Below are 20184 nucleotides of genomic sequence, written 5' to 3' on the forward strand. Positions count from 1 at the left end.
TATAGCACTAAAAAAGGTTCCCCTATGATTACGAGGCTTTTTTTTTAGAGTGTACGCTTTTTTAAAAAGGCCTAGCACCACAGTATCAGACAGTGAAAATCAGGAGCCAGTGACATACAAAACCACAAAAATATGACCAGGTAATAATTTAAAATTAATAAATCACGTCCCACGTGAAAAAGGTGTGCACACGTGAATGGTTTCAAGTAAAAAAAAAAAAAATATTTTAATGGACTTAACTGCTGATTAAAGCAAAACGTTAAAACGTTTATTTTCTTTGCTGAATGTGTAAATGTGATAACTGTCTGTATAATCATGAGCACCTCCTGCACTCCACCCAAAAAGATGGAGATTAATTGTGTCATGCATTAATCATGTCTGAAAGTCAGATGGTACAACAGGTGAAAGTCTGCTCTCTGTTAAAGTATAACCTCCCTCCCTCTCTCTCTAGGTCACTCTCTCTCCTACACACACACACACACACACACACACACACACACACACACACACACACACACACACACACACACACACAAACTCAGAGGGAGTTTCAAGGGGCAGTTTGGGGTGGAGTTTAAGCCGCCCAGAGCTTCCCAAGCTAAGGAAGTCGGGGACAACGCATAGTTTAACCTGTTTAGTGTACTCAAGACTCCCATTCAGCCCCATTGATACATATAGCGAGAGGCTGAGGCGATGCCACACCCATATTAAAGACATCAATGGCATGAGAGCCGCACCGCGCCCAAAGGACTTTATCCGAGCACGTCTGTGAGACACACACAGTGTGGAGGAGTCCAGAGAAATTCAACTAACTTACCGCAGATCACATACACACACAGCAGGATGTATGAACGCGCGCTGTTCGCGGTCTGGCTGCTTACTTTGGTAAGTTACATTTTATTGTGTAGAAGTTAATGTCGTCAGTTGTTTTTTGCTTTGTCCTTTTTTATTTTTTATGTCATATAAGTCTATTATGGGCCTACCGGAATTATTACCGTATTCTTTCCGCTTTACCTTGGTAACCATAGTTTCCGTCAAAATTCTGGTTTGGTTATAGCCTGCCTTACTAGATACACTGCAAAAAACATTTCCTTAATCGACACTTTGTCTTTTTTTACATAAAAAACCTTAAAAAAAAAATATTATTAACTGATAAACTAAATAATTTAAGATTATACGAGGATACTTGTTTTCAAATATCTTAGCAGTATTTTAATAGTTCCATAAGTAAAATAAACAGAAAATGTATCCTTAAAAAAAAGATAGATATACTTATTATCAAGATGGTTAATATATCTTACATATTTTTTCTTCTTCTCAATTACATGCATTTAACAAATTTAATAAAATAACGATTTCTTCTGATTTTAGAATATTTCTGTCATTATAATTTATTTTTTGTCATGACAGTTGTGGTTAATTCCATGTGATCACGTTATTGTAGTCTTGAGTAACTGTAGTATTATGGTAATTTGGTTGAAACGTCACCATGGTTTATTAAGTTCTCTCCAGTGATAATAAGATGTTATGAATAGATATTTTCCTACTATAGAATAGATACCTTCCTAGTTTCGTATAAACTAATAAATAATAAAGTTCTTACTGTATAATAATACTCACTAATTAGTTATTTGCATTTGAATAGTCTGATAGATGGTTTTCCCTCCACCAAATGGTTGTGAATCATGACACTAGATAGTGTACTTAGTATCATCCATAACTTCTACTTTGCTTTGAAGACTCAGTAGTGCTATTGTAAATTATTCATTCATTCATTCATTCATTCATTTGTTAAATTCACTGACCACTAATGTTGATTAATGAGAATAGTGATTATTATAAAATTATTTTTTGTTTCTCATTAATTTTACTGAAACAATGTGCATGGCGGGTCAGCTTTTGTTAGTGAAGATTCCACTGAGTTTTCAACTGTGTGATTTCATGATATTGTTATACACACTGCATGTGATAAACATTTTTATTTCCTGCATGTTTTAAGGACTTTTTTTATTGCCTCTTTGGCCTGCATCAGTAAAAGACACAAAGTAGAAGACACATTGACAGGAAACACTGTCTAAAGTAAAATTCATCTTTACTTATTTTCAAGTCTGTAGGTCTACAGTTTCCACTGGACAGATTAGACTGGTTTCAAGATAAGATAATGCTCTGTGTATATTAGTCAGAAACCCATAACATTACACCATGAAATAAACAGCATGTAGAGTACTTGACAACTGCTGTCAATTTTGTTTCCATGATATTGGTGTTGTTCTCAATTTTACAGCTCTTTCTATTTCTATTTGTACATTATGAGGTCATTCTTGATTAATGACAGTGATCGTTTCTGTGCGTCACTCCTTGTTTGCCACACATGTAATGCCTTATACCATGTAGCTGTTTAGGTATGAATAAAACAAGCAACAGATAATCAAAGGTGGTAATTCATATGATAATTATGCATTTGCTTTCTGTGTAAAACAAGGGAATAAGATACTGATTAAGAAGTGTATTTATTTTTATTTTTCAGTTTAACCCAATCACTCCAATACAACAATAAGGAGTAGGCCTATATAATTTTTGAAAAATTTAAAAAATGCAACCTAGTTCCTTCCTGGTATCTTGAGTTTCATTTACAATTCAAATTATTCTGATGTATTAGGATTGGAAGTCATAGCTTCATTGCCGTTTACACACTATGGAATGTGATGCTCCCCTTTATTTTCTCTCTCACCCACTTTCAATTCTTCCCTCAGGTGCTGTTTAAGAACACTGAGTCTTGTGAGTTGAGGCCTGTGCTTGCTCAGGTTCCTAGGAGACTGCCCGCCGGCTATGTCATCTCTGAGGGCACGGAAGAATGTACGATTTGTGGTTTCACTAAGCCTTTTCATCCGAGTGACGTGAATTGACCTTGTCTGACTCTATACACATTAAGATTTTCCTTCAGTTGATGCGGTTAATTAAGCTAAATAAACAGTAGCAAAGTTATTTGGTTAATTAATGTTAAAAGAATTTTATGTTGTTAATGTTTAGAATTTTATACCCTCATGTTGCTCCAAACCCGTAGGACTGTTTTCATTTGAACAAAAAAAGACCTTCAAATCGACACAAAGCAGCATAAAAGTATCACAAAAGTCACATGAAAATGAAAGGTCTTCTGAATGGGAAGATTATCAGTAAATAATGATGAAATGTTGCTTCAGAAGACTTGAAATATTGTTTGATGATAGTGTTATTACCAAAGTAATTTCACTCGGCGGCCATCTTTGAAGTGCAGCTCCTATCTCTTGAATGGGGAAACATCAAATTCTCCAAAACTGTTCTTCAAGCTTACGGTTAAATTTCATATTTGAAATCACCAACAAAATCTGACAACAACTGTCTCATAAATTGTTTCTAAACACTCGAATCATGACAAAAACTGCATTTTTCAGCCTGGACAAAGCTAATGCACATTGCGCAATCCTAAACGCACGTCTCAGAACGATGCCTGTTTCTATAGCAACTGCCGCTTCTAAGGGCAGCTGCAGTGACTTTACTAATCAACGATTGGCTCTTTCATTTAGAAGGCGGGGCTTATTCACCATATTGGTCACACTTTCTCCCATTCATAAGTAATCGGAGTGCACCGTCTTCCTATATATAAAGTCTTTGTTATTACTTTTGTAGTTCCAATTTTAATTTTAAAGTTTCAGAATTGTTTTATGTGCTTTTTGTCATTTTGAATCATTTTTGCTTGTTTCTATTTAATTTAATTTATTTTAGTTCAGTAATTTTAGTATTAGTTAGTCACCATGGCAACATTTCTTTTTATTTATTTTAGCTTTATTTAGGCCTAAATGAACAAAAACATGTGTTATTTAAATTAAACAATAACAACAGTGGTGATACTTTTATGGTGCAACCTTTTTGAAGCCTCATTGATATTAAGTTAAAAACAACAAAGACAATCAATAGATTCCAATTACTTATGGTTTTGGAAAGACTAGTTACCTGATGTTACTATTTTTTCACAGTGACCCTTAAAGGCTGTGCTGCCAAGCCTGTGGGCTTTACCTCCAGCGACCCTGACTTTGCTGTAAATACAGATGGAACCCTTATCACAGTTCGTAGTTTGGTGATTACAACAAAACGGTTTTCTGTGCTGGTGCAGGATGAGCGCGGTTTGGATTGGAGGGTGGACATTATCCTGTCCTGTAAACCTGAGGTAAAACTACGGTCTGTAATTCTTAACCATAAAGCATTCGATCTGGATCAGCATTATAAGTAATGTTTTTCTATATGTCCTGCCTCCAGGCATCTCAGAAGTCCAGCAGTGCGGCTCACAAGCGCATTAAGAGACGATGGAGGCCTTTGCCTTTCTCTGTTATTGAGAATGACAGCCCTCCATTCCCAAAGGATGTGGAAATGGTGAGACTGAGTAACATAAGCTAGATCTCTACTTTAGTCATTCTATTACTCCCTTCCCATTTCATCCTCCCTTCCTTGATCACAATTTGACCTTTTGTTATGCTTCCTGTTTTCTTTTGCTCACTGTGCATTGCTGTGTGTCTCTTCACAGATTGCGTCTGATTCGTCTGTAAATTACACAGTGTATTATGAGATCAGTGGGCCGGGTGTTACGACAGATCCTGTGGGCCTATTTCAGCTCAACAAGAACACTGGCATGGTGATCGTGACCAGGGCCGTCGACCGTGAGCAGTACCCACAAATCAATGTGAGGCTCTATATTCCAGGCCTTATACAGAGAACGGTGCAGCAGCTAATGTTTTGGAGTATGTTTACAGCATCAATACAACTGAATATGTTATCTCTTATCCCTCTTGTTGTAGTTTATAGCTCGTGTGTTTGACCAAAGTGGCAGGGAAGTTGATGCATTTCTACCCATCACCGTGAATGTGGATGATAAGAATGACAATGCCCCTGAGTTTACAGGAGGTCGAGTATTCACTGTAGAAGAACGATGCAGAGCAGGTAAAGAAACATTTTTCACCTATCAAGTCCAGGCCATACAGTATATCACACCGGATATAAAAATTACATTATTTTTATTTTTATAACAATTTTCCTCACTGTAATATAAAAAGAAGATTTTTCGTATATTCTTATTAATGTAATGTAAAAAACAAAAATAGTATAACACTCTATAGTACTTATACATCATGGTAGTATTTGTTTTACCACCTTTAATTTATGTTGATTTTAATAAAAAAGCCATTGTAAAACAATTATTTTACTGTAATGCATTAAAAAATATTATATTACAGCAATAAGAGTCATCTTTCAAAATAATAGGAATAGTAAAAGTAAAGAGGTAAATAAATATGCCAAACATGCATTACAGTAATTCGAATTGGTGGGTAAAATAATTTTAATAGTTCTGAAAATAATGTCACAATCAGTTGTGTTTTAGTATACTTTATATACTATTATAGTATTTATTCATATTTTGACATTTCATTAAGTTCTAGTAACTTTATGTGATTTTGTAATATTTCTATTTAGCTTTTTCATTTTAATTTATTTTAGTAATTTTTGTACATAGAAAATAAATTTAGTACTTGCGTTATTTAAGTTAGTTGCCAAGTAACATTTGTAAAATTGTGTTTCATTTAAGGTTTCATCTAACATTTCATCTAATGAAAACAATTTTCACAAAATATATAAATGGTCCAAAATATAAGCTTCCTTATATGAATATTTTAAAAAAATAATATTTTGGGGTGAAATATGACATTTCTTGACAGGCTTTGTAAGATTTACCCATATGTTTGAAGTTAACCTTTGTGCTAACTGATAAAATTGATACTGATCCAAACCTGAATATACTGACAGTGAAATTGTATTTTTTTTCCTCCATATTTAAGTATATTTGTATTCTGTTTTTCAGGTACTTTTATAGGACGAGTGAATGCCACAGATAAAGATCAGGCAAACACCCCCCACACCGCGATCAGGTTTTCTCTCTTCAACGCTACTGACATGTTCTCCATTAATTCTTTAACTGGAGAATTGACTGCTAAAACCAACACCTTAGACAGAGAGGTATTTTTCTATCATTTAACAGATCCATGTTTTAGTGTGTTATAGTCTACAATGTCTTTCTGTGTTGTAGTTACAGTCTGGGAATAATGTACTGTAAATGCTAATGTTTTTCCCCCTCCCTCTCAGGCTCAGGACAAAGTCTACGTTGGCATAGAGATCAGAGATATGGCCGGCGCTCCTAGTGGGCTCTTCACCAGAGGAACAGTTATGATTAATATCACGGACGTTAATGATAACCCTCCTACCTTTAAAGAGAAGTTGGTAGGGCCCTTTTATTGTCTATACAATATAACAAAACAAAACAAGTTAACTACTAAACAAATCAGGACATGAATACTACTGTATAGCTATAATTTTGAGGTATTTTCATACTTAACATCTACAGCTGGAAGGCTGTATGTTGTAAAGTGTGGTATCTAATGTTTAAAGAATCAATCAAATCTTTTTTCTTTTAACAGTACAAAGCCAATGTCCAGGAGAACCAAGAAAATGTGCTAGTCACTAGGATTCCAGTGGAAGACAAGGATTTGGTGAACACCCCCAACTGGAAGGCCCTCTTCGAGGTCACCAAAGGAAATGAGAGTGGACAATTCCGGATGGAGACAGACCCCAAAACCAACGAGGGGCTTCTGTATGTCATAAAGGTGAATGTTTTTAAAGGAATTAAAATAAAGTTACCGGCATCTGAAAATAACCTTTTAGGCAAGAAATAAACCCCAGATGTCCTTGATGAATCCGTTTTTGCAGAATTTGCACTTTGCTAGTAAGTTCATGTTGCGATAGCTTCCGCTGAGGGTCATAGTCATTATCTTGACAGCTCTTGTTCACCCTCTGACAGGGTTGTGTTGGTTTTATTTATAGCAGCTTTGCAGGGTTAGCTCACCATTTTAGGGCTATGTGTGAAAATGCTTGTGTGTTGGATATGCATGTGCAGTCAACCACACCCTGTTATACAAAGTACATAGCCTGACGTTGTCATACTCAGATTCTAGTCAGAATATGAGTCTAATACTGCTCCATTGGGCTGTGATTATGTGGCGTGTCTCAACCGAAATGCCTCAGCACACAATTGGATAGACCTACAACCAGTGTGCGAAATACCCGTCAATATTCGGTGGGTCCCCATCTCCCGATTGTTGCGCAATACCAATCTAAAAATTATTTTTTTTTTTTTTTTTACAAAACTACAATTTAAAAATATTTATTTAACACTGAACATTTTTAGCAATTTAGACATTATACAAACAAAGCACAATATAACTTTAAAAAAAAAAGGTAAAATAAAAACATTTTTATTTGGCCATCTTATGCCTACAGGTATCATAATCAAATCATACTCAAATTTTGTTTGTTTGTTCATGAGAGGTTTTGCAAGCCTGAATAAAAACACTGGCGGTTTGAGCAGTGAGTGGAGTCTGACTAACTTAAAACATATTGGCCATTGCGTACAAGAGATCATTCAGGTTTTAAATGGGTACATTTTAAATGGGTACATTTGACGTTCTACAGACACAAATATGCACTGGAGCATTTGCCAATATTTTATTACAATCAGCTGAGGGTGCTCTTGCTTGCATTTGAGGGTGCTTAGACAATTCAGCAGAACAGTGTCTTCAAACGGCCATTTCTGCGTCTTTCTCGGACACTTAAAGCCTTCTTTAAGCCTTGTTTATACTCGACACGTCCACAAGAGCGCGACTGGGTGCTCAGGGCAAAAATGACGTCATCGCAGAGTGCTAAGCGGATGAGGAGCGCGCGCAGTCAGATGAAAGTATAAACAAGGCTTAATGATTCCAAACCTCCGACATGTGCTGCATTGTTGCATTTAAGCATGCGCGCCTCTCTCTCACACGCGCTGGTTGCTATATTTGATCGTGTCATCAAAAACCTCATTGTTCGGTAAAATTTATTCGGTCTTTTCACTTATTCGGCCGAACAACGAAAGGGAATTTTTTGCTATTTTCGGTCGAATAATTTCGGTTGCCGAACAATCAGTGCATCCCTAATATTTGTGAATAAATGTTTTGAATTCTGTATACCTGGTGAGCTTAAAACATTTTAGTGACCAATAGTGACAATAAAAATATTTTATTTTTAATTTTTTTGACAAAATTTGAGACCCCCTTCTAATTTTGCTTTTGAGGTTAAGGGGGTCTCATGGGTTAATCGGGGTCTCATGCACCCCCCCCCCCACACACCTTATTTTGCACACTGCCTACAACCAATCAGAGCAACGGAGGAAGTGACGTATGTTGAGCGACGCATAGTAGTAGTGGGAAGTTCGGATCATTTTACGGACTTGGATCTTTGAATCTCGTTCAGCAAAATTAACAAATCTTTTTTTTCCAAGTCATTTCGTTCATTTCAGCAGAATATAATTAAAATGTCATGTTAAATTCCCCAACACATCTAGTATTTATGTAGCCTGGATGCCAGCCGAACTTAGCCCCGCCCACAACATTTTCACTCGGGCAGTTCGGTCTGGACTTGATCGGTAGAGAAGTAATTATGCCCGAATAGAAACTGGCTTTAGACGATGATGGACAGATGATAACAGTAACGTAATCATCCACGTCATCAAAGGCGCTTGGGTTGAATTTGTTCTAATCCTAAACGGAGAACTTGTTCGTATATGCATTCACATTTACTATTTCTCTCACAGGGCTGCCTGATCAAATTTGCATTCCTGGGTCTGTATATCACATAATTGGGGTTGCACGCCCCATAATCACAGCCCAACGGAGCAGTATCAGACTCAAATTCTGACTAGAATTCAGTTTGACGACGTCAGGCTAGTATTTATGCAAACGTTGATCACATTAGGAATAAATAATAAATTATAAGCTAATGCAGCCAAGGTCAGACTTTAAGAAAGAAATTATTCATTAATTGTTTAGCTGGGTCTTCAGGCTATGCAGTCTGTTAGTTCACCTCAGCTCCGAATCCGAGTCGTTCTTTCTTTTTGTCACTTCACATTTAATCATGTCTGTTCCCTGGAAAGATTAGTTCGCCTCTCGAGTCTTCAGGTTCAAGTCATTCGTTCACCAACTCACAGCCTCATAGGCTGAATGCAGAAGATCCTGAACAGAACCGATGGCATGTTGTGCAAGCGTGGTCAACACAAAATGAACAAATTGCGCTCTGAAACAACTTGTTGTTCCCAAGTCATATTAAAGATTAGTTCAAAAAGAACGAATCGACACATCACTAACGCATAGTTGTCGTTTACATGTCTATCTGTACTGCTTTAAAACTGTGATGTTTTGTAATGTTTAATACAAATAAAAAAAAAACCTGCATAGTTGTCAACAGAACTCAACTGCACACGCTGGAAGAAGTAGAAGAAGTATATGAGTGTAAACGATCTTTGACGGTGTTGTAAACATAGTACTTTAGCCTGACGTCGTCATACTTAGATTCAAACGAATTCAACCCAAGCGCTCTTTGGTGACGTGGATGGTTACGTTACTGTCCATCATCGTATAAAGCTCGCCCTCACAATTTGATTGGTCCGAACAGCTCTGGTTCGAGCATAGTTGCTCCACAACGGATCAAGTCTTGACCGAACTTCCCGACCTCCATCCACGCTTCAAAGTACATCCACCAGGCAGGCAAACACAGGTTCTGAGGCAGAACTTTTGACAGCTCTTCACAGTATTGATGCTTTTTCCCCTTCTACTCTTCTTTCAGGGATTGGATTTTGAGAAAACCCCAGTGATAAATCTGGTAATAACTGCCCGTAATGCGGTTCCACTGGTTGGGACTGGCACCACCTGGCTCTCTGTGCCATTAGAGCTCAGTGTGGGAAATGAAGATGAAGGACCAGAGTTCAACCCTGGCATTCTATATCTCAAAGTCAAGGAGAACGTTCCCAATGGAACCGTCATTGGAACCTATAAAGCTCTGGACCCAGAGACCAAGAACAGCAATGGAATAAAGTATGTTATCTGATGATCTGAGTTTTGTTGAATTCTCTTTAAAGCACCACCGTACGCATTCAGATGGTCTTTGAGCTTCTGTTCTGCTGCGCTCTGACTAGCAAGAACATGCCTAATATAAATGCTCCCAAAGAAATTAATTTTAAAAACAGCTTAATTATAATGTCTGTATACAGTATCAGTATAAATTAGTGTAGTATGGTAAGGTAATTGTATGGTATACCATATTTTGAATGCGCTTTCTCACTTTTCTATTCTATCTATGTGTAAGGTACTATAAGTTGACTGACCCAGGTAACTGGATCACTGTGGTGGAGAACACTGGAGAACTGAAAACAGCCAATACTATAGACAGAGAATCACCTTTGGTCCACCAGGACAAGTACAACATAACCATCAGAGCAGTGGATGAGAGTGAGTCTGGACTTTGTCACATACTTGAATCAAACTTAGGTCATTAACTTAATAATCTGTGAACGTTCAGCACAGCACACACATGCAGAACTGAAATGTTTGTGTATTTGTGAGTACACACTGTACCATTTTGTTCTATGAATAGGCGTGTGTGTTTTTCCTGGCTGTTAACGAAAGACCATTTGGTTAGGTGTGGTTGGGTAGAAATAGCTTGAGGCCTCCGAGAAGATTTTGTCAGGATTTTGGGGTGTGACGTAACATTTGTCTTTCTGATGATCAACATGTCCTACCTGACACTACATGTTCTGAACACTAAATGTTGTTGAATGGCATTCCAGGAAGAGCTGGAGTACATTCGTCTCTCTTGAACTCTCTTTTGTAAGACAGTTAGCAACTCTGTTTATTTGTCCGAGTTAGCAACAGTAACTAAGGGCTTACCGATAGGTCAATTATGAGATATAAAGTTACGATTATGAGACAGAAAGTCGCAATTGTGAGATGTGAAGCTATACTTGTAAAAAAAAAAAACATCTCAATTGTGAAATTTAAACTTGCAGTTATTATAAGCTTCAAAGTTGCAATTCTTATTTGTGAAGCCATAATGGTGAGAAAGATGCAATTTTGAGATGGAATTGTCACAGTTAAAAGAAATTAGATTGCAATTGTGAGATATTTAGTTGCGATATAAAGTCAATCGAAATTCTAGAAAACAATAGAAATTCACAATTGAGATACATTTGTTGCAATTATGAGAAATAAGGTTGCAGTTGTGAGATGTAAAGTCATAGGTATGAGAAAGTCCCATTTGTGAGACGGGAAGCCGTAATTGTAAGTCGCAATTATAAAATATAAAGTTCGCAATTCCCTTATTTTTCATTAAGATTACATTTTCTCAGGATATTTCATGTCTTTAAAGACAAATAATCAAGTTTGCTGTGTGTCCTTACAGGATGGTCAACTAGTTGTATTCTGACAATGCTTCCCTAACGTCACATGAGACTCACTGGAATGTCTTTTTCCTCAGGTAAGAAGATTGGAAAGGGGATGGTTATAATCCAGATCGAAGACGAGAATGACAACATACCTGTGATTTCGGGTACTGACCTGGTCATCTGTAGTAGGGATGATACGCTGAGCTCAGTTCTGGTTGAAGCTGTGGATCTCGACAAGCCACCTTTCTCCGTTCCTTTCATTTTCGAACTTGGAGCAGAGCAGGGTGGGAAGTGGAAATTGAAGGATACAACAGGTAAGGATAGATGGTAGTGATGTTTCTTGGGGCTGGGAGCAGTGGTGGTTCTAGGGGGAGGCCAGGAGGTGCCAGTGCCCCTGTATCAACAAGCTTGGCCCCCCCTCTGGCCCCCCTAAATTTGGAATCATATCGCACCAAACAATTTTCTGAAATTGGTTGCAATGTGCAGTTTTTGCTGTGGCGGTATGTGATGAAAAGAGTACTTTATTGTGTCATAACCAATAACCAATGCAGAGAAGCAATGAGGAGGCTGCTCGCTGTGGCGCGCAAGTAGTCTGTTTATGAATGATTCGTCACTCAGTCTGCATTCGTTCAAATAGTTGTAAAACGCGGGCTATAATGGTTGCTAGGCACTTGATTATTGATAAAATAAGCTCTCTTTATACACGTTGTGTTGTGTGTAACTTCACCCATACACAGCAGTGATACTGTAGATTAATTTTACTGAATTGACGACTTTGAATTCCATTCAGTCATTTTGTTCATTTAAACATACTGGTAAATATTATTTTTCAATGGCTAATTTCTCAGAACACGTCCACATATACTCTTTGATCATATTCCGAATTAGGAAGATGCAGCCAAAGATAAATTATGACCAACGCAATGAAAGAACCGTTCAAGTGCGATTATGACAGAGACGTGTTTCACCACAGAGATAGCCATACCCGAGAAAAGATACAGAAAATAATATAATTTCAGTTTTGATCACATATAGCGATAAATAGCCTAATATTATTTTATCCAATTGTCCAGTGTTGCTTATAGAGTATTAGATGTTTTTTTTTATGCATATGCTAACTTTGCGAAGAGTCCGCTAACAGAGAGCAGGTAGGCTACAAAACATGTAAAATAAATGGTTTAGTTTTACTTTTATAAATTGAGCTTGCATGATCATATTACAGATACATTACGTTTCAAATAAATAAATGGACTTGAAATTATTTTATGTCATGTGTAGAGACTGCAGAGTGATACAGTACATGGCCAAATAAAAAAGACTTTCAATAATCCGGAAAATAAGTTAAAGGGTCAGTTCCCCTAAAAAGAAAATAAAAACACCTAATGTAACTCACCTGTTGTTCCAAAAACCTGTATTAGTTAGAATGTCGTTAACCAAACTATTTCAGTGCTTCTTAGTTAGAATATCCATAAAATTCAAGATATGCTGCAAAAATGTCCCTGTTTGAGTTCTATTCTCAGAGCATTTTTACACTGGGCACGTTTGTTGTGGTCCGCGTCAGAGCGCGTTCTACACCTCGAATACACCGCAGGCTCCCTCTCGCTCGTATCCAAGGTAAATCATCAACACTATGATCCCTTACATGTGTTTTATTTAACTAAATACATCGTCATCTGATAAAATGCATGCGCAGGTTACTTTTCTTGCGCACCCGAGTCCTTGTTGCTTTCACATGAATCGCGGCACAGCTCGAGTGCAATTTGCGCCACCGAGCTCAGACCACCTCCTTCAGGCAGTCTCGAATTCAGTTCCCCTGAGCTCAGCTCACTCGGGTCCGCATGACAACTTTCACATTACCAATTATTCGAACTAAACTGCCAGTGTGAAAACGCCCTCACATTTACATCATGATATAGACTACAGTATAAGCAATAGGCCATAACATGAGTAACGAGTGCAATATCACACGAGTTCTGTTTTTCTACCAAGAATAGCATTATCTTATACAACAGTTTAATAAAATAAATAAGTTAATATTGTGTTCAGCATAAGAAAGTCATATTTGGAACGACGTGGGGGTGAGTAAATGGTGATAGAATTGTAATTTTTAGATGAACTACCTATTTAATTACTGGTTAAGATAAATGTTAACGTGTGCCCCCTAAAAGCACAAGGGGCCCCTGCCTGGCCCCCCCAGTTACCGTGGTCTAGAACCGCCGCTGACTAGGAGTATAGATTTAAAGATAGATTTCTCAATATAGCAATAACTTGACAAACAAAGGATGAAAAACGGAAAGCGATAAGGCAGCAGTATGATCACAGACATCATGTCCTCCTCTGATTTAGATTCCACCGTGGTGCTGGAACAGGCAGCGGCTATGCCAAACGGTCTCTACTCCGTCCCAATCTTGGTGAAGGATCTGCAGGGAATCGGGAAAGAGCAAACCGTGAATGTGCGAGTGTGCACTTGTGAGAGGGAGGACAATGGAGCAGGAATATGTGGGACTCGAAGTGCCTCTACCTCTTTGGGCAGTTTGGGCATCCTTGCCTTAGTGCTCTCTAGCCTGCTGCTGCTACTGTTATGTGAGTGCCCCCTTCTGGATATGACCACCATATATTACATATTTTATTTGATATATTTTATATACGTATATTTGTATACATTTACATAAACATATATTTATATATAGACAAGATTTTTGTAATGTTTTCGAAAGAATGGCTCACCATGGCTGCATTTATTATCAAAAATATTAATATTGTGAAATATTTTTGAAATTCAAAATAACTGCTTTCTAATTGAATATATTTTCAAATGTAATTTATTCCTGTGATGGCAAAGCTACATTTTCAGCATCATTATCCTTCAGATCATGTGAAATTAAGTTAATTTTCATTAAAGTATATCTCATATATGATTATTTAAGTGAAAAGTTGAATTGTAATTTTAACATGGATTTCAGAATTTCTCTGTATTCTGTCTTGATTTTATGTCAAAACTTCAAAACTGATGAACTTTTGGCTTCAGGCTTAAATAAAAACAATGATCAGATTTGTAATGCGTTTTTAGACTTTTGGATCTCTCTAAATCTCACTGCCCTCTGTTTTTCTTGCCATATCAGGTCTGTTACTCATCTTCATATGCAGTACTAAGAAAGACAAGCTGTACCTCAATGATGATACCGGAACAGGAGGAATGCTGCTGAAATCCAACACTGAGGCTCCTGGTGAAGAAGTGGTAAGAAAACACTCCTTTTAAATGGTTTAATTAATCAGAGAAACCCCAAGGATACTTTAACCATAGTTGTGTGAAATGCCTTTCTCTCTATAGAAGGACGGAGCTTTAATGATGATTCCTGGGACAGATATAGACGGGTCACACACGATCAGCCCCATGGTCAATAAAAACATGACTTCAGCTGCAGGACAAATTGGGCAGCAGTTTTTCCAGGGAGGCGGCGTGTACAACACCACCACTCAAGATTTTGGGGCAGAAAAGTACTACTCATCCGGCCGCTATGATAACAACCTGTATGGCAGCGCCGGTTTCCAGAAATTCTCAAATACGAATGCTCTCGACACATGGAAAACTAATGGACGCTACTTGGAGAGAGTAAGCTAAACTTACATGACATTTTTAGCAAGTTAACAATAATATCTGAAGAGATTTTCACCAACACCTATGCATATGTTAAATGAAATATCAAACATAGTAATTATTAGGGCTGCCCCCGACTAAAGATTTTTCTAGTCGAGGTCATTCGCTCATTGCATGTTTATGATATTAATTGAATAACTTAAATATAGACGGGGGGTGGGGGGTGACATTGGAAGAATGTTATAAGTAACATTGCTAACATTGTGATCAAGTGCATGCATAAAGCTTTCTGCAATGATAATAAATGTGTCGGAAAAAAACAAAGGAGACTTTGTAATATTGTATCAATAAGCTACATTTGGTCGACTATTAGGTGGCAGCCCTAGTAATTATAGTATTTTTAAAAATTGATCAAAAATCTAAATTGTAGTCTGACTAGCAAAGTAATGTTACTTACACATTCATTCACACAGGAAAGTCATATTTCACATTTTGCTCTGCTTTTCTATCATGCCCCACTGAAGATGTTTTCATGCGACCTAATTTTGACCCTTGTTTTGTGACAGAAACTGGCTTACTTTGGAGGAGAGGAGGAGGGGAGGTACGCGGATGACCTGCTGAAGACTTATGGGAATGAGGGGGCAGGCTCTCCTGCAGGCTCTGTAGGATGTTGTAGCATGTTGGGTGAACAGGATTCACTGGACTTTTTGAACACTCTCGGCCCCAAATTCAGACCACTGGCTGACGTCTGCTACACGACAAATAAAACCGGGATCTAAAACAAGAGGTGACTGAGATGAGAGAGTGCCGTAAAGCTGTTTGCCAGGGGCTGTCAAACCACACTGCAAAAAATCTTTGTTCTTAATCTGTATTTTTGTCTTATTTCTCAGTAAAATATCGAAACATCCTTAAAACAAGAGGAATTTAAATATTAAAGGCTGTTATTTCCTGTTTAAATGTAAATCTCATGAAATATGATTAGATTTGTGCTTAAAAATGTGACCATGGACCACAAAACCAGTCATAAGGGTCAATTTGTTTGGAAATTTTGGAAGATTTGTACATCATGTGAATAAATACGCTTTCCATTGATGTATGGTTTGTTAGGCTGGGACAATATTTGGCTGAGATACAACTATTTGAAAATCTGGATTCTGAGGGTGCAAAAAAATCTAAATATTGAGAAAATTGCCTTTAAAGTTGTCCAAAAGAAAGTCCTTGGCAATACATATTACTACTAATAATTTTTTTACAATATATTTATGGTAGGAAATTTACAAAATATCTTCATGGAACATGATCTTTACTTTATTTTTGGCATAAAAGAAAAAATCGATCATTTTGAGCCATACAATGTATTGTTGGCTATTGCCACAAATATTCCCGTTTTGTGGTCCAGGGTCAATAACCTTAATTCCATAAGATATATTCTCTAAAATAAGTCTTTAATTTTCCTTCTCAAGTAAATTTGTTTTGAGGATGTTTAGTTATTTTTACTGGAAAACAAGACAAAAATACTGATTTAGAAATGTATTATTACAGTGAATGTCTTTCTGCTGGATTAATCAAGTGCCTGTGTGTGTCTGTTAACTTTGTTGTACATTTTTGATCGCGTGAATGATGCAAATAAGCTTTTCTGTAATTGTTTGCTAAGTTTTGCTCTGCTTTGCAATCGTCTTGCTCACAGAGCTGAGGAGTGACAGTTTAAATATTAGTATACAGAAGAGACATTATTGTCTGCCAGATCAATTGCAATTCTCAGCCATGTGAAGTATTAACTGAGTCTTTAATTTACAAGACCATGATGAAGTGTGCTCATAAAAAATTTTTTTTGGCAACGTGTGGAATTTCAAGCGCTCTTCAGCTCCAAAAGTACTGACACCTGACATCAACTCTGGACGCTAAACTTATCCTTAGGCCATAATGTATTACTGGAGTTTTTGTGTTATTTTCTTACAGCCTGCTTAGGGTTTTTATTTTGAATTTCAATGAAAAGGAACCAAATATGTTGTATGTAAGTCACTTTATACTTTAAATGAAGATGTAGGTGAAAGAATAGGTAAAAACTAAAAACTACACATAGAAGTACCTTTGTTTTTTTTAGCTCTTTGATATTTCAGTTTTGTTCTGACAGCACATTAAAAGTATTTTTTTTTTGTATTTGTGGTAAACAACACATATATTTAGAGGGTTGTTCTCATTTTAGATTAAAGGGATGTTCTTTGTAAATATTTTAATAAAATTCATTACAGACCTTATATTATTGTCTAATGCTGTCTTTGTGGCACAGAAACTTCAACTGTATGGCAGCATTTACAATAGGCACAGTTACACATTGTTTAAGGCTGAACAAAGATGGCATAAATGTAATTACACTGGAATTACAATTGCAACAATTATGCAATAAAATGAATGTGTTAAATATGAACTGTCGAAAATAAAGATAAACATTACGTTATACCAAAAACATGAACATATGTATCTACTATAAGTATCAGTGTATTTGCTTTATTTTGGGAAACCTTTGCTAAATTACTAAGAATAATATAATAAAGTATAATAAAATCATCTTGGTTACGTATGTAACAGGGAACGGAGACGTAACGTCGAACGTGACCGACTGAAAGTGAACATTCCTCATCCTCACTATTTCGAACTGAAGAAATCGAGACCCATTCCGAGACATTATTACAATGTCTGGTTCATGAACAAATAATTATGATGAAACTGCTGAATCTGTTCACAAGCTGTAATAAATTATTCAGAAATGGACTAAAAACTCTCACTGAATCAATTATCCAGTCAGAGCAGGCGGTGTGCTCAAGTTAACTGCGCATGACTGATTCAAAATGAGTCTAGAAGAGGATAAAGTAAAAGTAGTGTGCAAAGGATTTGAATGATGGCACGAATAATACTAATGCTAACTTTTAATCATGTGTATGATGTGTCATGTGTATTGTATTTATTGTTTATTTTGGTTATACAAGTATACATGTCCCCATGTGTGTAGTGTATCACCGACTGTATGGGAGTAACTTTAACAAACCTCTGCCCAAATAACTTTCCCCACTGTCATACAAGTTTCAAATATATAAATAATATGTTTGCTTAAAATTCTTAAAATGTTATCAAATGCATTAAAGCTATAAAAAAGGACAAAAAGAAAGAAGACGTGCGTGTTGTCAAGTCTTCTGAAGTGCTTTATTAGCTTTATTTTTTGTGGAGTGGACTGCATTTTATTCATAATATTGCTAGTTTTTACTGTATTTTTGATCAAAATAATGCAGCCCAGTCAAAAACATAAAACAAATCTCATCTAACTATATATATATATATATATATATATATATATATATATATATATATATATATATATATATATATAGTGTGGGTGTGTGTGAACATTTTGTCCTCAAAGTTGGTGTTAGAAGCAGGAAAAATGGGCAAGCGTAAAGGTTTGACAAGGGCCAAATTGTGATGCCTAGACGACAGGGTCACAGCATGTCCAAAACTGCAGCTCTTGTGGGTTTGTTGTAAGGAAGTCTTAGCAGTGGCTAGGCAGGCAGCAAGAAAAAGTAAAAACTCCGAAGTCTCTTAAAGGTGATTTAATTTTCTTGTCAGGGCATGCTCCAAACAGTGTAACCAGTTTCATTCCACCAAAAAATCCAATACAGAAATAACAAAGTACAAACAAAAGTAGAAGAAAAAACAAACAAAAGAAAAGAATATTTACATGAGAAACATCAACACATTGGCTACTGGCCCAACAGTAACACTCTGTTCTTGCTCTCTCTATGTTCTTCTTCTTCTTCTTCTTTAATTTTTATTGGCGGTTGGCATCCAGCATGGTGCATTACCGCCACCAACTGTTGGGTGGGTGTGGAGCATCAATGGAGATTAGACATAAAAAAAAATAAAAAAATAAAAAAAAGGTCTGCTAAATCCTCTCATATAATCTGGTTGATTTTAAGAAATCAATGAGGAGTTTCCAGGCTGATGGTCTTATATTTGAGAAAGATAGTAAACTTTCCAATGTGATACTTGTATATCCTAGTGGTTTCATATTTTCCAGCATGACTGTTCTCTCATTATTATATGCTGGACAATCTAATAAAACATGTTCTACAGTTTCACTTTGGTTTTGGTTGCATAACGTGCACTGATCCGTATTATGTTTCCCTATCATGTTGAGGTTGTGATTAAGACTAGTGTGACCTATTCTCAGTCTCGTCATTACAGTTTCCTCCCTTCGATTCCAACTTCCTGGTCTTTTGGAGGGAACCTGTTTCTGGATCTTATATAAAAACCTGCCCTTTATGTTTGTGTTCCATTGTTCTTGCCACATTTTGTTAACTTTGGTTTTAATTATAGTTTTGACTTCATCTCGACTCAAGGGTACATTCAAGTTATCTGCATTTAATTCAAGGGCTTTTTTGGCCAGACAGTCCACAACCTCATTTCCATCTACTCCAGCATGTGAAGGAACCCAGGTAAAAAATACCGATATACTCATCTGATGGAGTCTGTATAGACTTTGATATATTTCATAAAGTATATCAGGTCTACAAGTAGATTTGAAATTTAAAATACTTATTAATGCTGCCATGGAGTCTGAACAAATAACCAATTGACTAGGTCTAGCATCCTCTATCCATATGAGTGCTAACAGAATGGCCAACATCTCTACAGAATAAACTGACAAATGATCAGATGTTCTTTGCTTAATAGATTTCTCAAACTGTGGGATATATACAGCTGCTCCTGTCCTTCCTGTATCTAGATCCTTTGAGCCATCTGTAAAAACCTGAACCATACCTTTATATTTATCACTTAGGTACTGTTGTACCATGTTACCCACCCCACCATATTCTCTACTATTTTTTAATATATTGACAATTTCAAAATCCACATTAGGCATAGAAAATAACCAAGGGGGAGTAGCCGATAATGCCACTGTGCAGCTATGAGATATCTTTGTCAAACTCAATTTCTCAGCTTCATTATCCCCTATCCATCCAAAGCTGTTAAAATGCCTACGTCCATGCTCCCAACATTTGCCTAAAACTGACTTAGCTGGATGTTCTGGTTTGTGACCCTGTAATGTCGACCAATATGTCATATTTAACTGAAGACGCCTCAATGATAGTGGCATTTCTCCTACCTCCACCTGTAATGCTGGAACTGGAGATGTCTTAAAAGCCCCACAACACAATCGCAAAGCCTGTGCCTGAATCACATCTAGTTTGTATAAATGCGAGTT

The 20184-nt window shown here is 36.7% G+C and overlaps 1 protein-coding gene across 1 annotated transcript; it reads left to right on the forward strand.

Annotated features, from left to right (window-relative positions):
- The first annotated feature begins 559 nt into the window (after window positions 1-559).
- On the forward strand, window positions 560-17482 carry dsc2l (desmocollin 2 like). Its single transcript, XM_079830984.1, has 16 exons — window positions 560-885; window positions 2754-2856; window positions 4014-4204; window positions 4294-4407; window positions 4559-4714; window positions 4830-4971; window positions 5888-6042; window positions 6169-6303; window positions 6501-6686; window positions 9733-9980; window positions 10252-10394; window positions 11419-11640; window positions 13673-13909; window positions 14449-14564; window positions 14658-14939; window positions 15491-17482. The coding sequence occupies exons 1-16, from the start codon at window positions 844-846 to the stop codon at window positions 15701-15703; spliced, it is 2685 nt and encodes an 894-aa protein (XP_079687110.1). The 5' UTR covers window positions 560-843; the 3' UTR covers window positions 15704-17482.
- Window positions 17483-20184: the final 2702 nt, after the last annotated feature.

This window comes from Gobio gobio, assembly GCF_949357685.1.
Source record: "Gobio gobio genome assembly, chromosome: 12".
Lineage (NCBI taxonomy): Eukaryota > Metazoa > Chordata > Actinopteri > Cypriniformes > Gobionidae > Gobio > Gobio gobio.

Excerpts from the sequence above, each read along its gene's own strand:
- dsc2l (XM_079830984.1), top strand. The coding sequence starts at position 844 with ATGTATGAACGCGCGCTGTTCGCGGTCTGGCTGCTTACTTTG. Across the intron at positions 4,408-4,558 it reads TCCCAAAGGATGTGGAAATG|ATTGCGTCTGATTCGTCTGT; the intron begins GTGAGACTGAGT and ends GTCTCTTCACAG. Across the intron at positions 6,304-6,500 it reads CTACCTTTAAAGAGAAGTTG|TACAAAGCCAATGTCCAGGA; the intron begins GTAGGGCCCTTT and ends TTCTTTTAACAG.